Source organism: Pyxicephalus adspersus, chromosome 8 (assembly GCF_032062135.1).
Source record: "Pyxicephalus adspersus chromosome 8, UCB_Pads_2.0, whole genome shotgun sequence".
NCBI lineage: Eukaryota > Metazoa > Chordata > Amphibia > Anura > Pyxicephalidae > Pyxicephalus > Pyxicephalus adspersus.
The window spans coordinates 40,028,187-40,042,716 of record NC_092865.1 but is presented as its reverse complement, the minus strand read 5'-3'; the positions used below and the strand labels follow the sequence as shown (position 1 = coordinate 40,042,716).

The following is a 14,530-nucleotide window of genomic DNA, read 5'->3' as shown; positions in this document are numbered from 1 at the left end:
AGAATAGATGTCTGACAAAAATGCTATAAGCATCCCCTTTCTTACTTTAACAAAGCACTTGGCAGGTCATAAAAATAGAACTTTTGATCTTTTACATATAATCTATGAAGTTTTCAGAGTCAGTGGATCCATCAAAACATTTGGAACCGTCATGCCTTGGTGATGGTGGACCCAATAAAACTCACAGAAGACAATGCTAGGTATGATCCTTCACGTACAATGTTAACATGAAGCTCTTTCCCTTAGGGAAGGCTTTTAATACCATTTCCATAGGAGTTCAGTATTCAGTTATTTTGGTCATAGTTCATCTTTCTCCATCATTTCGAAAGCTTCAATATCTTCCTTCCAATCTGCTAAAATGGACTCTATCGGCTGTACTTTTTTGTCCCAGCTCTCAGTTTTAGATTTTTCTTGATTTGGAATTGTATCTCCGGTGTCCTGAGTATCTTCAGGGATGGCAGGTTTACTGTCTGGTAAGTGATCTCCATTCTTAAGATGAAGAGAACTGTCAGTTTTTTGGGACTGGGAAGATTCAGATACAGTTTCTTCCTCAGAGTTCTGATTTTCTAAATTCTGCTGAGATACAGAAGTTTCTGTCTGAGAATCCTTTCGGGAGTCATTTTCTGTTGCTTTCTGTGTACCACTCTCCTCTTCTAAATCTAAACAGAGAAAAAAAAAAAGATGTTCATTCAAAACTTTTCCTTCAGCAACTATACCAGATTAGTAATTTAATTAATATATTAATATAAGTAAGATCAGATTAATAACTTTCCCCTATCACCAAGTAAGACAATTTGTCAAAACTCATCAATTACAAGTAATGAAAGTAAAAATTTGTTAGCTAAAAGTGAGCTAAGTAAATTCTGGGAATTTTAAAAAAGTCAAAGTAACAGATTCAAAGTGGCGGTTCTAAAGGAGGTTGCTTATATCAATGGACCCCAACCTTTTGAGGCTCACGGACCACTAAATGCACGGTCTCTGAATGGCTCATGCGCGGGGAGCCATGTGTCACCTAAAGGGGAAGAAACTTCTCCCCAGAGAGATGTCATGATGCCAAAACCCACCGTTTTGTCCAGAGACACAACCCGCCTACTTCCCTGAGCCTGCAATGTCCCTGGCAGACATGGTTCGCGGCCCTGGCTGGTGCACCCCCCCCAGCGGGGTCCTTCTCCTGACCCTGCTGGTGGGTATACTGGCCAGAGGCACGGCCCCATGTCATGCAGCTAGTGGGCCTCGGACTGGGGGTTGGGGACCACCGGTTTACATGATGAAATGACTGAAAAAAAGCAAAGCAAAGCAAAACCTACTCGTGGCTAAGCAGGTAACTATGTACCTGATAAAAAAAAAAAAAAAAAAATATGATATGACCTAAAGATATTCTAGAGAGCACTTTTTAATATAGCTCCTTGAGACTGCCTAGAAAACCCAATGTCTTAAAGAATAACACACTACAAACAGTGAAATATATTGCAGATTACCAGTCCTTCTATTTGGTGACTGCATTGGTTTTTGTTTTAGTTTTAAGATGTTGATCTTGCCAAAAATTCAATGTCCTTGTCACTTCCTGGGCGATGAACTGGAAGCCAAAACCAACTTCTAATCCTCCATGTATTGGAGATGAACAATGGCAGAATAGTCTAACAATAGGTGGCAACCATGGATTCCTATCTAGATAGAGTGAAGGATTGCAGTGTAACCATAAAGGAGCATGAAGTAGGTTATCTGTGGGTTTACCACAGAATATTAAAATAAGTTATCTTCTATGATTAGCAGAGCTCTCCTGGTTCTATTGCTCCTCAGCACACAGAATGCTTACAAATAGATATACTCAGTCCGTCAAGGGAAATTGCAGATATTAACGGTCTTACAGACCACTGATGTCTCTATAAGGAGAACTTGTCACTGCACAACACTATCACATAAGAGGCTTATCAGCCCACTTGTGAAAATATTAAAGCAAAATTAAAAATATACTAAGAATTTAAAAGCCCACATCCCTATATGCAGTTATGAAACATTCCATGCACCTACATGATGAATGCAAAATATATATTGGGTACTACTTTGAATGCTGGTGTGAGAATAGAAATAACAGTGTTTTTTGTATGGCGAGACAGGAATTAATAAAAAACAAAAAAAACTATTGTCAGAGCTGATAACACAAAAATCTCAAGCAGTTTAATCAGTATTAATCAGTGTTCCCTGCTGGACTACATACCATAAGGTGAGGGGGGGGGGGCGTAAGAAGTATCTGGACAAGGCTGACAACACTTCACTGCAGCAGAGTTGAATGCTTACTACAAAAGTTTCGAGCTAACAGAGTAACCCAAACATAAGCACATTTTTTTTCCGGACCAGACATAAATGTTTAATAGGCAGTAGCCTGAGAGGAAGAGTCACCAAAGCAGGAAGTGTGAGTGAACCCACCGAGATGGGAGATTTCAATAAAAATAACTAACAGGGTTTCTAACCGTTTCCCTGAGTATTCAAAGCTTTAACGTTCCTAAAACAAGTTCCTTTTAATATACACATATACTAAAATGCCTTGTTAGATGGCGATACTTACTTCCATCAATAATGTAGTTTGGGACAATTTTACCTTTAAATATGGTGGCTGAAATTCCAGGGGAAGCAAAAGTAAAGAAGGGAAAACATAAGATAAAGATATACATTTTCACTGTTATTTACGATAACAGTATTTTTCACAGGTTAAACATGTACCAATGGGTTGCACATAATATCCATTGTTGGCTTCAGGATATTGTGATAAGGAATTATGTTGGAGGCGGAAAAGAAGTGACCACCAACAGACAGTCCTAGATTACAACACAACTGTGTTATTGTGATAATTAGTGAGGGAAAGAAGTATTTGATCCCCCTTCTGATTTTGTACATTTGCCCTCTGACAAAGAAATGACCAGTCTATAATTGTAATGGTAGGTTTATTGTAGCTGTGAGAGGCAGAATAACCACAAAATAACCCTAAAAACCCCAGTGCTCAACTGTTAGCGCTTGATGTGCATTGTAATGAGTGAAAAAAGTATTTGATGCCCTATCAACCAGCAAGATTTCAGGCTCCCAGGTGTCTTCACTGTATGCAGGTAATGAGCTGAGATTAGCAGCACCCTTTGTAAGAGAGTGCTCCTAAACCAGGCTTGTTACAGTACATGTATATAAGACACCTGTCCACAGAAGCAATCATTCAATCAGATTCCAAACTAGCCACCATGGCCAAGACCAAAGAGCTGTCCAAGGATGTCAGGGACAAGATTGTAGACCTACACAAGGCTGGACTGGGCTACAAGACTATCGCCAAGCAGCTTGGTGAGAAGGTGACAACATTTGGCACGATAATGAGCAAATGGAAAAAAAACAAATTACCTGACATTCTCCCTTAGTCTGGGGCTCCATGTCAGATCTCCCCTTGTGGAGTTGCAAAGATCAGGACAGCAGTGACAGAGCTACCCAGAACTACTCGGGGGGTATTTGTCAATGATCTCAGGGCAGCTGGGACCATAGTCATCAAGAAAACAATTGGTAACACACTGCGCCGTGAAGGCCTGAAATCTTGCAGAGCCCGCAAGGTCCTGCTGCTCAAGACAGCACATGTACAGGCCTGTCTGCAGTTTGCCAATGAACATCTGAATGATCCAGAGGAGAACTGGGTGAAAGTGTTGTAGTCAGATGAGACCAATATTGAGCTCTTTGGCATCAACTCAACTCGCTGTGTTTGGAGGAGGAATGCTGCCTATGACCCCAAAAACACCATCCCCACCGTTAAACATGGAGGTGGACACATTATGCTCTGGGGGTGTTTTTCTGCTAAGTGGACAGGACACCTTCACCGCATCTAAGGGACAATGGACAGGGCCATGTAGCATCAAATCTTGGGTGAGCACTTCCTTCCCTCAGCCAGGGCATTGAAAATGGGTCGTGGATGGGTATTCCAGCATGACAATGACCCAAAACACACGGCCAAGGTAACAAAGGAGTGGCTCAAGAAGCACATGAAGGTCCTGGAGTAGCCAAGCCAGTCTCCAGACCCTAATCCCATACAAAATCGGTGGAGGGAGCTGAAGGTTCGAGTTGCCAAACATCAGCCTCGAAACCTTACTGACGTGGAGAGGATCTGCAGTCATCTTTTGCAAAGGGATCAAATACTTATTTCACTCTTTACAATGCACATCAAGATCTGACTTTTAAACACTGGGTTTCTGAGGGTTCTTTTGTGGTTTTTCTGTCTCTCTAAATAAACCTAAACTTACCATTACAAATATAGATATATGGTCGTTTTTTTTTTTTGTCAGAGGGCAAATGTACAAAATCAGCAGGAGATCAAATACTTCTTTCCCTCACTGTATGATATATTACATTTAGCATAATTTTACCATTATAAATACCTGTGGCTATTTAGCTCTGGATGAAAAAAAAAAAAAAAACACCACCACTTGTGTTTCCATAAATCTTCATTTTTCATCTGTCAGTTTATCAATAAAAAGTTCTAACATACTGTGTGTGGACAATGGGATGACTGCCGACAAGTGGTTAGATCATGCACCATCCTGGGTTTAAATTGATTTATAATTTGGCATTTTACTAACCAGGTTAAATACTGATAATAACAAATTCTGAATCAGTATCTAAATGTAGAAAGAGGACAACATCATTGTAATGTAAAAACAAAACAAAAAAAAAAAAATTATATAAAGTTATAAGAAAACCCAAGGATTGTCGACATCATATAATCATCCAAAAGTTTATATTATGAAACTTATAAAGTAGAATTGTTTATGTTTCTTTAGTAATGGAAGATAAAACTTCATATGAAAACAACAACTTTTACCTCTGTCTTTAGCCTTATCAGAAAGGAGAACCTCCACTTCCTGGTATTCACGTATTGCATCAAGAATGATATTTCCCTCCTTGCTGAACAAGAACAGCATAGGGATGGTTATGTCATCTGTATTTTTCCCATCTCCAGCCATTTGAAAGAGTGGAGCTGTGTCACTGCTGCTCCCTTCATTGTCATCTGTAATACAAAGATAAGCATACATAAAAAGGAAAATGTATACAACTTTAATAGAATAGAATGTGTGATGTAAACAACTCGAATAATTCCAGGACATAAAATGGGTAAACTGCTACAGCTAGCAATGAAGCATAGCAGCTTTACTTTTGAAATTATCAGTAAAAACAGATGGTGAACAGCTAATGTTGACATCGCAAACACTAGGTTTGTAATTTTTTACCTAGTTTAAAATTTAGAGCTACATCTACACAGAATTGTGTGTGGAATAGAGAAGTCCAATCCCTGACATAGTAAAGTTAGTGCTCCTGCACCTATGATGAGCACCTAAATTACACAAATTAAGACAGGACTAGGCACACATGTACTCCAGAAAGAAAAGATTTGCATATAAGGATGTGGCAGACAATACGCAGGTAGGCCCTAACATTCAAAACAATGCTCAGTTGGTACAAAGGTGCCCAATACAGCCAGCCTAAACAGTTAATAGAAAGCAGGATGGTTCCATTCTTTTATGTTGTTGATGCCAAATTCTGATCTTACCAAATGTCCCAAAAATCTTCTCTTGTCCACCTTTAATGAGCCCGGCCAGTGAATGTATAAGGGAGTAGTGTTATCTACCAAATTATTTTTATTTCTATCCATTAAGTCCTGCAATTTATATGAATTTGCCATTCAACACAGCACAACAGTGTCCCTTCTCCACCTCTAACCCTGCAACTGGACAGTCACAAGAGAAGCAGGGGGCTGAAGATCTCATGATTTCACTCTCGTCTATTCTATCAGCATGCTCCTTGATTTGAAGCTCAACAGTTTCGTTCTTTGTGCTGCTTCTTCCTCTTCCAGCATTTTAGATTTGCTGCACAGAGACAAATGGCTGACAAAAGTCGAAATTAGGTACTTACACCGCTTGCAGTAATACATGCTTTAATATAGATTTATTGAGTGCAGAGCTGATTAAATGTGGGTGTTTTGTATCTGACAGAAGTTTCGCCTAAAGTTTTCATACACAAAGCTATATATAAAGAAAGATCACATTTGAACAAAAGAACACAAAAGGATTGTCAAGGAATCAAGCAAAGTAAATAAAGGATAACAGTCACTTTTTCCAAAGTACCCACCAATAACAATTCCTCCAATGGCTCCAGATTTCTGTACATTTCGAGCCTTCTCTGCGAACATGCATTGACCTCTCTGCATCAGTGCAATTCTTCCTTTGATGTTTTCTGAGTTTGTTATTTCTGAGCAGCCACTGTAAGGCTCTGCTTTGGCTACAAAGCCCCGGGTCTATGCAAATATGATAGAGAACCAATCATTACAAAAATGTTTAATTAAAAAAATTACAGATTCATATTCTATCCACCTATAAGTATTCTAATTTGCAGCAAATTTTTTTAGCTTGCTTTTAGGACTTTAACTTCAAATCAGAATTATCGGATTATAAATCAATGTGAAGTAAAAAGCAATCTTTTTTTGCATTTTGGTTACTATGTACGTGGTGGATGGACTTCTTATTGGATACTGCAATACATTTAAAATATTCCAACTTTTCTTATTTACATACAAAAGCTCTCTAGTTTCAGTGCTAATCTCAAAATAACACTTTTCCAACAGCTTTGAAAACACTTCAGTAAATACATTAGCAGTGGAAGAAATACAGTCACTGCAGATTCCATTATTTACCCTTTATGTCTGAGCCAGAAAAGATATAACGATTGCAGGTTATAGTTTAAAAAAAGAATAGTCAGTAGGCCAGCATAACAGCCATACAACTATTATTTCTTTTTATTTTTAGATGAGAACCAACAGCAATCTCTATTTTTTTCTTGAATGGTTTTCTTTAGGCCAGCTGCTAAAACAATCATTTTACACCAGTACTCACATACCCCAGCAACATTCTTGGAGAGATCCATTCCAAACTGAGCAGGCCCTGCAGTCAAAACCACTCTGCCATAAAATGGATGAGAAACTATCTGAACAGCACGTGGTGGCAACTGCTGCTCCTTCTGCTGTTGGCTGGAGAGTTCAATCATTTCTTGCATAAAACGTAAACCATCTTCAGCATCTACTGAGCTGGCTGCCTGGAAAACAGACAACAACCTTAAAGCCACTCTAAATGTCCCATGTTTAAAAATAATTTTTACATATATTTAGGAAATGTGTAATAGTAGGAACCTTTTTTTTGTAGAAGGAGGTATAAGGCTGTAAGGAGGGTAGGAAAAAAACAAGATTCAATAAATGAAACTGGAAGTTCTTAACAGGCCTCCGGCCATACAAGGCTGTAAAGGTAACAACAGCACCAGCCATCTTTTATTAACATTACTCAGAAAAGTGAGATTATATTTAGGTAAAGTTTAATTTGTGAACCTGTCAAAGGAAGCCAAATAAGATGGAAACATTATTTCATATCTACATCTAAAACTAGCTACAAGTTTTGCACCTGTCCAACGGATATTCCAAATGGAAATCGATTAGTCAGATGGCACAGACCACTTCACAAAAAAGTGTGCAACATCTAGTCCATCAGATGCTATCAATTTCTGGGAGAAAAAAAAGTGCTTAAAATTTAACTTGAACATCAAAGGAAATGTTAAGCAAGGAAACACAAAACCCAGCCAAGGGACAACATGGGCAGGAATGTTCCAAACAAAGCAAGGTAATCACCACCACATGTCTGCCTGACAACAATGCCTTCAGCAATAGCTGCAAAGATTTGACGATCAGAGCATGGAAGATCCAGCTCTGAAGAAAGCCAAACACAGGGTCAGAACAACCAGAACTCCTAGTATTAAACAAAAATGCTAACTATGTAGAGCTCACAGGGCGGTGAAGGATACCTGCTAAATCAAACGGTGCAATAATCAAGTGATAACAAGCTTTCCTGTCCTGTGTTATGGCTTTTTGAGTAACAAAAGAAACCCATGAAAAGCTATGAGAAATCACAAATCACAAAATTAGAAGACCAAAGACAAACTGGCTGATAGGAATGGTGTTTTGTTTGTTAGTATCTAATCCTCCTGATGATAGCAGTAAAACACAAAAGGTATCAGATGTCCCTAATGAACAAGGCTAAGTTTTATTAACAGCAAGGTTAACCACTCCTGGACACACTTTCCATTGCTAGACATCCAGAAGCATACCACAGAATATTTGACAGGCAGTTGCTGAAGAGGTTGGAAGTAGATAAAATATCCTGCACTGCAACCATACAAAAAAGGGTTTTAACCGCTCCAATTCATTTCAATGATAACCAGGGCTTTGAAGTGGTTGAGGATTGCTTGACAGCAGTGAAGTGCAGGAGTCCCCCTGCCAAAAACCTCCTGTCTTAACAGAAGAAATAGGTACATTCTGCTTACTTGATTGGCATGTTGGACTAGTTGAACTCTTCCATCCTTCAGGTGAATGAGACTCACTCCCATTTTCTTCAGGATCTCCAAATGTTCAGGGTTACTGGCCATGAAATCCCTAGCACGCAATGGTGGTCTGTTCCTATTACCAGAAAGTTCGTTCCTTGGGGGAAAAAAAAACAGTATTGTTTTACTAAATCATACACACAAAGAAACTCATTATTCAGGAATATATTTATGTAATATGATCTCTAAGACTTGGATGGGGTTATGCATCATAACGCAAGAGTCATTAATAATTAGTACAAATAAAACTTACAATCCTGAAGTAGCACGAGGACAGTTCTTGTCAACCACATTTTTAAAGGGTTCGCGGATACTCTGAGCGTACAAGGGGTCATTACGGAAAAGGATTTGTGTATTTGGACAAGACCAATCGAAGTTGCTGTCATCAAGCTCCGTATACTGTGTAGTCTGCAAGCAAGTACAGATATTATATTTAAAACAGCCTTGTTTTCACAGAGTAAGAACATTACTATTTGTTAGCATCAACCAAGTGATTAGCAATGGAATGTAGCCTTCTCAAAACAACAAGGATACTACATTGGAAACAAAACCAGAAAAGTCAGAGACAAGCATGCACACAATCAAAAGGAAAGTATAATTTATTGGATCAGATACAGAACACTAACAAAGTAAGCAGGGGAGTCAGGATACTAGAATCAGATGACTTCAGTGCATATGTGGCCAACACAATACAGAACTGCCCTTGACTTTTGTACAGGATCTCAGTTAACCCCTTTGTGTCCCTTCCATTACATGGCGATAAAAGACAGAAGTGGAGGGGGGTTAACAAGCTAATTTTTACTTTATTTGAAAGGGCGTATAATCCCTTTTCTATAAAGTATTTGGGTTTATCCTTTCCTGCGACAATAACAGCTTTTTTTTGTCATCAAAAGATGTATTTCGGGTTTCTTCTTTGAATTTAGTCTATGATCAGAACAAAAAAAGTGTAAAACAAATTCACTGTTGAAACTTTCTTAACTGCTGCTTTTGTCCTATAAAGATTAAAAATATTACAAATTCATCAGATTCAAAGATAGAATAATACGTATCCAGGACAGGCACCAAGTATAAAATGCTCTTTAGAAGTCATATGTTTCAGTTCATTTTAGGTTATAATAAGCCAAGACCAATAAAAGAGTCACTAGATAGAGTATTTTAATGATTTTTGTACATAATTAAATTTGATGTCCTGACCTATTTATGAAAGTGTTTAAAAGAAAAAAAACAAACAATATACCAGGTTGATGTGTGAGATTATGTACATATATTTTGCCTTATTTTTTTTTTTTTATTATACAAAAAAAAAAAAAAAAAAAAAAAAAGTTTTCCAGGCTGAACAAAATCCACTGCCCAATATATGATCCAATCCCATTCCTAAACCATCATGAAAGTTAGGAAAATTGAAAATTGTGGACTGGTAGTCATGATACTGTAAAATCTTTTGGAGAACATTTAACATGGTAATCACTATGAATAAAATATAAAGAATGAAATGGGTGGAGAGGACAGTGGATCTGAGGAAAGGAATAGAAAAAAATGAACATCCTACAGCCAGAAAAGCCGGTCAAGTTCGATAAATCTTGCAGCAGCTTCTGATGCACACGATGAGAAGCTCACTGTGCGTTATGAAATAACAACATACAGGGCTGGAGGTTAGACTGGGGTTCTGGTGTAATTGTTCCACTTACCTATATGGTTAACAACGTAATTAAGCTACATAGAATGTAAGACAAATCCCACATTCTTTAAGACTTTGCATAATATAATAAGAAAGTTTAGTAGATATTTTGTACAAAGTCACGATGGAAAACTGGAAGATCTTGTCTTGTTTGGGTTACTAGCAATTAGTGTCAGTTAAGCAAATTTGTGTAATTTGGATTGTGAATTTAGATACTTAATAGTGTTATTATATAATAAAAGAGTGAAATTAGATATAATTTTGTACTTTTAAATATCTTAAAAAATATAATATACTGTACATTTTCAGGTAATTTTTATTTTGTGTGTTTCTATTACAAATGTCATTGACAAGGGGCATCCACTGTTTATAGACAGCTTCTGTTTGTAAGGGTATATACACACACATCAGGTGGAAATAGTCGTGCTCATCTCTGGTGAGAATCTGACATGTGTCCTAAAGGATCCATGATTGACAGATTATGAATGACCGCACTGCAGCTTAAGGGAGTGCTGCTTGCTCGTTCTTCCCCCTCCATAGAACAGAACGACGCGAATTATGTTTTCCAATGGCAATAATTTAATGTGTGCATGCAGCTAAAGTTGATATATGCTTGTTGATATTATTTGAATTACATTAAATTTTTATTCCTAAACAAATCGTAATCATATTTTTATCAAACTGATTTTATAGAGCCATTTTTTTTAAATGTCTTACTAGTGATTCAAAAAGCTGTAAGAACCGGCAAAATCTTTTCAATACATCAGCCTTTCTGAACCTTTACCAAAATGTTAAAATAGTCAGAGTCATTTAAACCGACCTGAGAGTCAAAATTGCTCATTGCTCAAAGAGCCCCTAACAACCCCTGGAGGAACCCTAGGGTTCCACAAAACCTTGGTTGAGAAACACTGAGCTACACTGTTAACACTGGTTCCCTGTTTCAATGGATTTTTTAAGAAAACTACCCGTGATGATCTACTGGTACAAAAAAGAAAAAAATAAACAAGTGAATCGCCTGACATTACGTTAAAGGAGTGATCAATGGAAGAAAAAGATCCAGCATGCAGCATATTTCATAGAAAGCTACACATTAGTACTATGCAGCTTTTGACACAAAGAAAAAGTCTGGCCCTAATACTCAAGTACATCCTAACGCTGATCTTTTTGTCTTATCAAAACTCTGTATTTGTCAACTGAAATCCTACATAACACCTACAATGATTAAAAGCATTTAAACCTTAATCAAAATTATATTGCTTAGCTTAACTCTAACCTTTATTATATTCTTAACTGGAGTTAGGAAACAAATAATGTTCTCACTAACAGTTAATACATCTGTTCCTAAATCTTACCATAACATTCACTATAACGTATCCAATCCTTAAGCCTAACATTAACTTTTTGGGGGTTTACACAAAGATTGGACTTATGTTAAAACGACCAATGAAAAAAATGAATACATACTGTGTTTTTCTTCAGTTTTGAGTGGTTTGTTGTAGACAGCCAAAGTGGCAGGAGATGTGCTTCTGTGGTGAAAATGTAATCTTCTATATCGAATATAAGATCCTCCCTCTCAGAGAACAGCAAATACAGATATTTAAACATCTCTGCCAGGAAAAAGGAATCCATCCTTGAAAACAAAAAATGATATTATACATTTTTTTTTAAAGGTCTTGTTTAAATTTATATACCTTCACACAGCAAAACATTGTGTCAATTGTAGCTGGAAACCTCATGCTGTCAAAATCCAATTTATTTACATGATATGAATAAACTGAAATCTTTTTTGTTGCCTAAAAATTCACATTATCGCTGTTCTTTACTCAGGTTTACAGAATAAGCCCAAGAATAGAAATAGGCAGAATGTGCCAAAGTTACTTTACAAACAAAGAAAATGCGATTTACTGAAACATAGATAGGTGGAGAATATTTTTATGTGAGCGCACAAATAGAAAATGTTATTTTAATATAAAGCCACCAATTAAAAATGTCAATTTTATTTTATCCGAGATATTTATCTAGGGAACCACAAAAGTAAATCTGAAATGGGAAATAACATAAAAAAAAAAAAAAAAAAAAAAGAAACCAGAGAGAGTTACTGGCAGATTTATTATCANAAAATGTCAATTTTATTTTATCCGAGATATTTATGTATATTTGCCCTTATTTTGTTAAAAGAAGGTTAAAAAAAAAAAAAAAAAAAAAAAAAAGGAATAGAAACCAGAGAGAGTTACTGGCAGATTTATTATCAGAGAACGTATATTATACATGCACAAAAAATGCTAGATGTTTACACACATGGTTGCCGATAACATAAGCACACTATATACTTCTCGTGTCATGATACTAAAAAATCTATCATCATCCATCACAACATACTCATTTTGTTTATGAGTTTGCTTACAATAACTGATATATTAGCACCATTCTTCATATATATTCTAAAACAAAAAAGAAACAATATACCACAACTATAGCATACCTGTCTTCATGACTCCCTGTACGCACATCTTTAACAGCTGCAAACCCACATGGAACACGAGCATATTTATTCAAATTTTCAATAATTGTTCTTCCCACTTCTAAATAGTATGGATCCCCAGTTGCCTGTTATAGATTAAGTGAACACGTCATTCACAAGTACAAAACTAAAAAAATTAAAAGAATACAAATATTTCCCAGAAATCTTACCTTATACAAGAAATAAGTACTCTCTGCAAATTCAGGTCTTAATGGATGCTGTGCCCAGTGTACCCGGAAATCAGTTGTGAAGGCCTGAAACAAATTTTTTATTCAAATTCAAACACAAAATAAATAAATCTGTAAACAATTGCCAAAAAGGAGTCAAAATATCTTCAAAAACATAGGCCACAAACATAAAACAACATTGAGGGGTTCACTCGAGAAGCAGTGGTGTGGCTGCACCACAATTATAATTTTGCTTTAAATAATTTAAAAAAACAAAATAAACCCATTTATTAAGCACAATAATGGACAAAGTTAAATTAATGACTAATTAAAACGTTTTTTTTTTTTTTTTACACTGACAGAAAGAACGGTGTAGTGTTGCACTGAATGCGAAAGGCCTTACACTACATTAGAAAAGGCTTTTACTTTCTAAACTGAGGAAGACTCTTTTGACGCATATTCTTACGGCGGCCAGATGCCTCACCTCGGTGCATTGGATATCACCCACTCAACCCTTTGTTGTGGAATTGAGAACACGTGTAGGGGATATTCAGCTGATGGAAAATCTATCTGCTAGGCTCAATAACAAACTGGAGAAATTTAAGGAAATTTGGGCCCCATGGGATGAAGCAACAGCTACTGGAATTATATAGTTGCTCATATGAACCGTACATATGGATGGCTGGACTAGTTGTTTCCGTAGTGAGATCTTGGACTTCTTCCTGTTCTCGTCTTTTCTTCTTTTTCCTTCCTTTCTTTTTTTTGATCTTGCAAAGGCATTTATTTAAGAGTGCTCATTTGTTTTACTTGATGCTAGATAAGTACTGATTGTGTATTCATATAATAAATACGAAGGTTTAGAACAAGGGCCAGCAAATTTTTTTGGCTACTAGGCCACTTAAGGAGGTCAAGAAGGCACACTAGGCTGGACTCTCCCTCGAGTTCTGTGCTGATGGCTACCCCCACCCCCAGGAATGCCCAGAAGGGAAATCCCTCTCCCCTGCAATGCATACCGAGGGGGAGAGGGAACGTCCCTGAAAGGAAATCCCTCTCCCCCACAATGCATACAGAGGAGAGGGAATGTCCCCTTACCCCGGCGGCGTAAGTGTTAACCCCGGCCACGGTAAATAGGGAAGAAAGGCATAACAAGGAGGTTCAGGAGCCCCAGGTTGCCGACCCCTGCCAGCCAGGATTAGGCCGGATCGACCAGGGGGGCATTAGGCCGGAAAGGACTGCTGGCTAGGCTGTGCCTGGCCTAAAGGCCAGAGTTGCCTACACCTGGTTTAGAACAACACAGGTGAATTTGTAATCTTGTCTTTGTTCCTGAGGTTTTGTATGTACTTCATAATGTTTTTTTTTGTGATTCTGCATTGTTGTATACTTGTATATGTTAAAATCTTTAATAAAAAATTACGTAAAAAGTTAAAGCCAGGTCATTAAAGGTAAACATGAACATGTGTCAACAGCAACTTTGATTAACATATTCTATAAACTGGTGGAATGGGTATGTGAACAATCAGAGATGCAGTGTAGTTCACCTCTTCCTGTTCACCCACCTTTCTGTTGGTCCCAACATACTCAATAGCAAATATGGAGGCTGAATTTACTAAGCATGCATGAGGAGGTATTCCCACTATCATGCCCCTGGCACTTGCCAGGAATGACCACAGGTCTAAACATTTGACCTTTCAGACAAAAGGTTAACATCCTATTGTTGGAATCCCA

The 14,530-nt window shown here is 37.4% G+C and overlaps 1 protein-coding gene across 2 annotated transcripts in view; it reads right to left on the bottom strand.

Annotated features, from left to right (window-relative positions):
- Positions 1-196: 196 nt before the first annotated feature.
- The window catches only part of EDEM3 (ER degradation enhancing alpha-mannosidase like protein 3), a 28,361-nt gene continuing 14,027 nt past the window's right edge, over positions 197-14,530 (bottom strand). The window contains exons 12-21 of one of the 2 annotated variants that reach the window (XM_072420113.1): positions 12,809-12,892; positions 12,600-12,724; positions 11,582-11,747; positions 8,693-8,847; positions 8,383-8,536; positions 6,913-7,107; positions 6,148-6,313; positions 4,844-5,029; positions 2,567-2,614; positions 197-659 (exon numbers count right to left, since the gene is read on the bottom strand). In XM_072420113.1, the coding sequence (XP_072276214.1) occupies positions 298-659; positions 2,567-2,614; positions 4,844-5,029; positions 6,148-6,313; positions 6,913-7,107; positions 8,383-8,536; positions 8,693-8,847; positions 11,582-11,747; positions 12,600-12,724; positions 12,809-12,892 (1,641 nt within the window). In that variant the 3' untranslated portion in view covers positions 197-297. The remainder of the gene's footprint in view (positions 660-2,566; positions 2,615-4,843; positions 5,030-6,147; positions 6,314-6,912; positions 7,108-8,382; positions 8,537-8,692; positions 8,848-11,581; positions 11,748-12,599; positions 12,725-12,808; positions 12,893-14,530) is intronic. The other variant, XM_072420114.1, reaches the window with a different exon arrangement.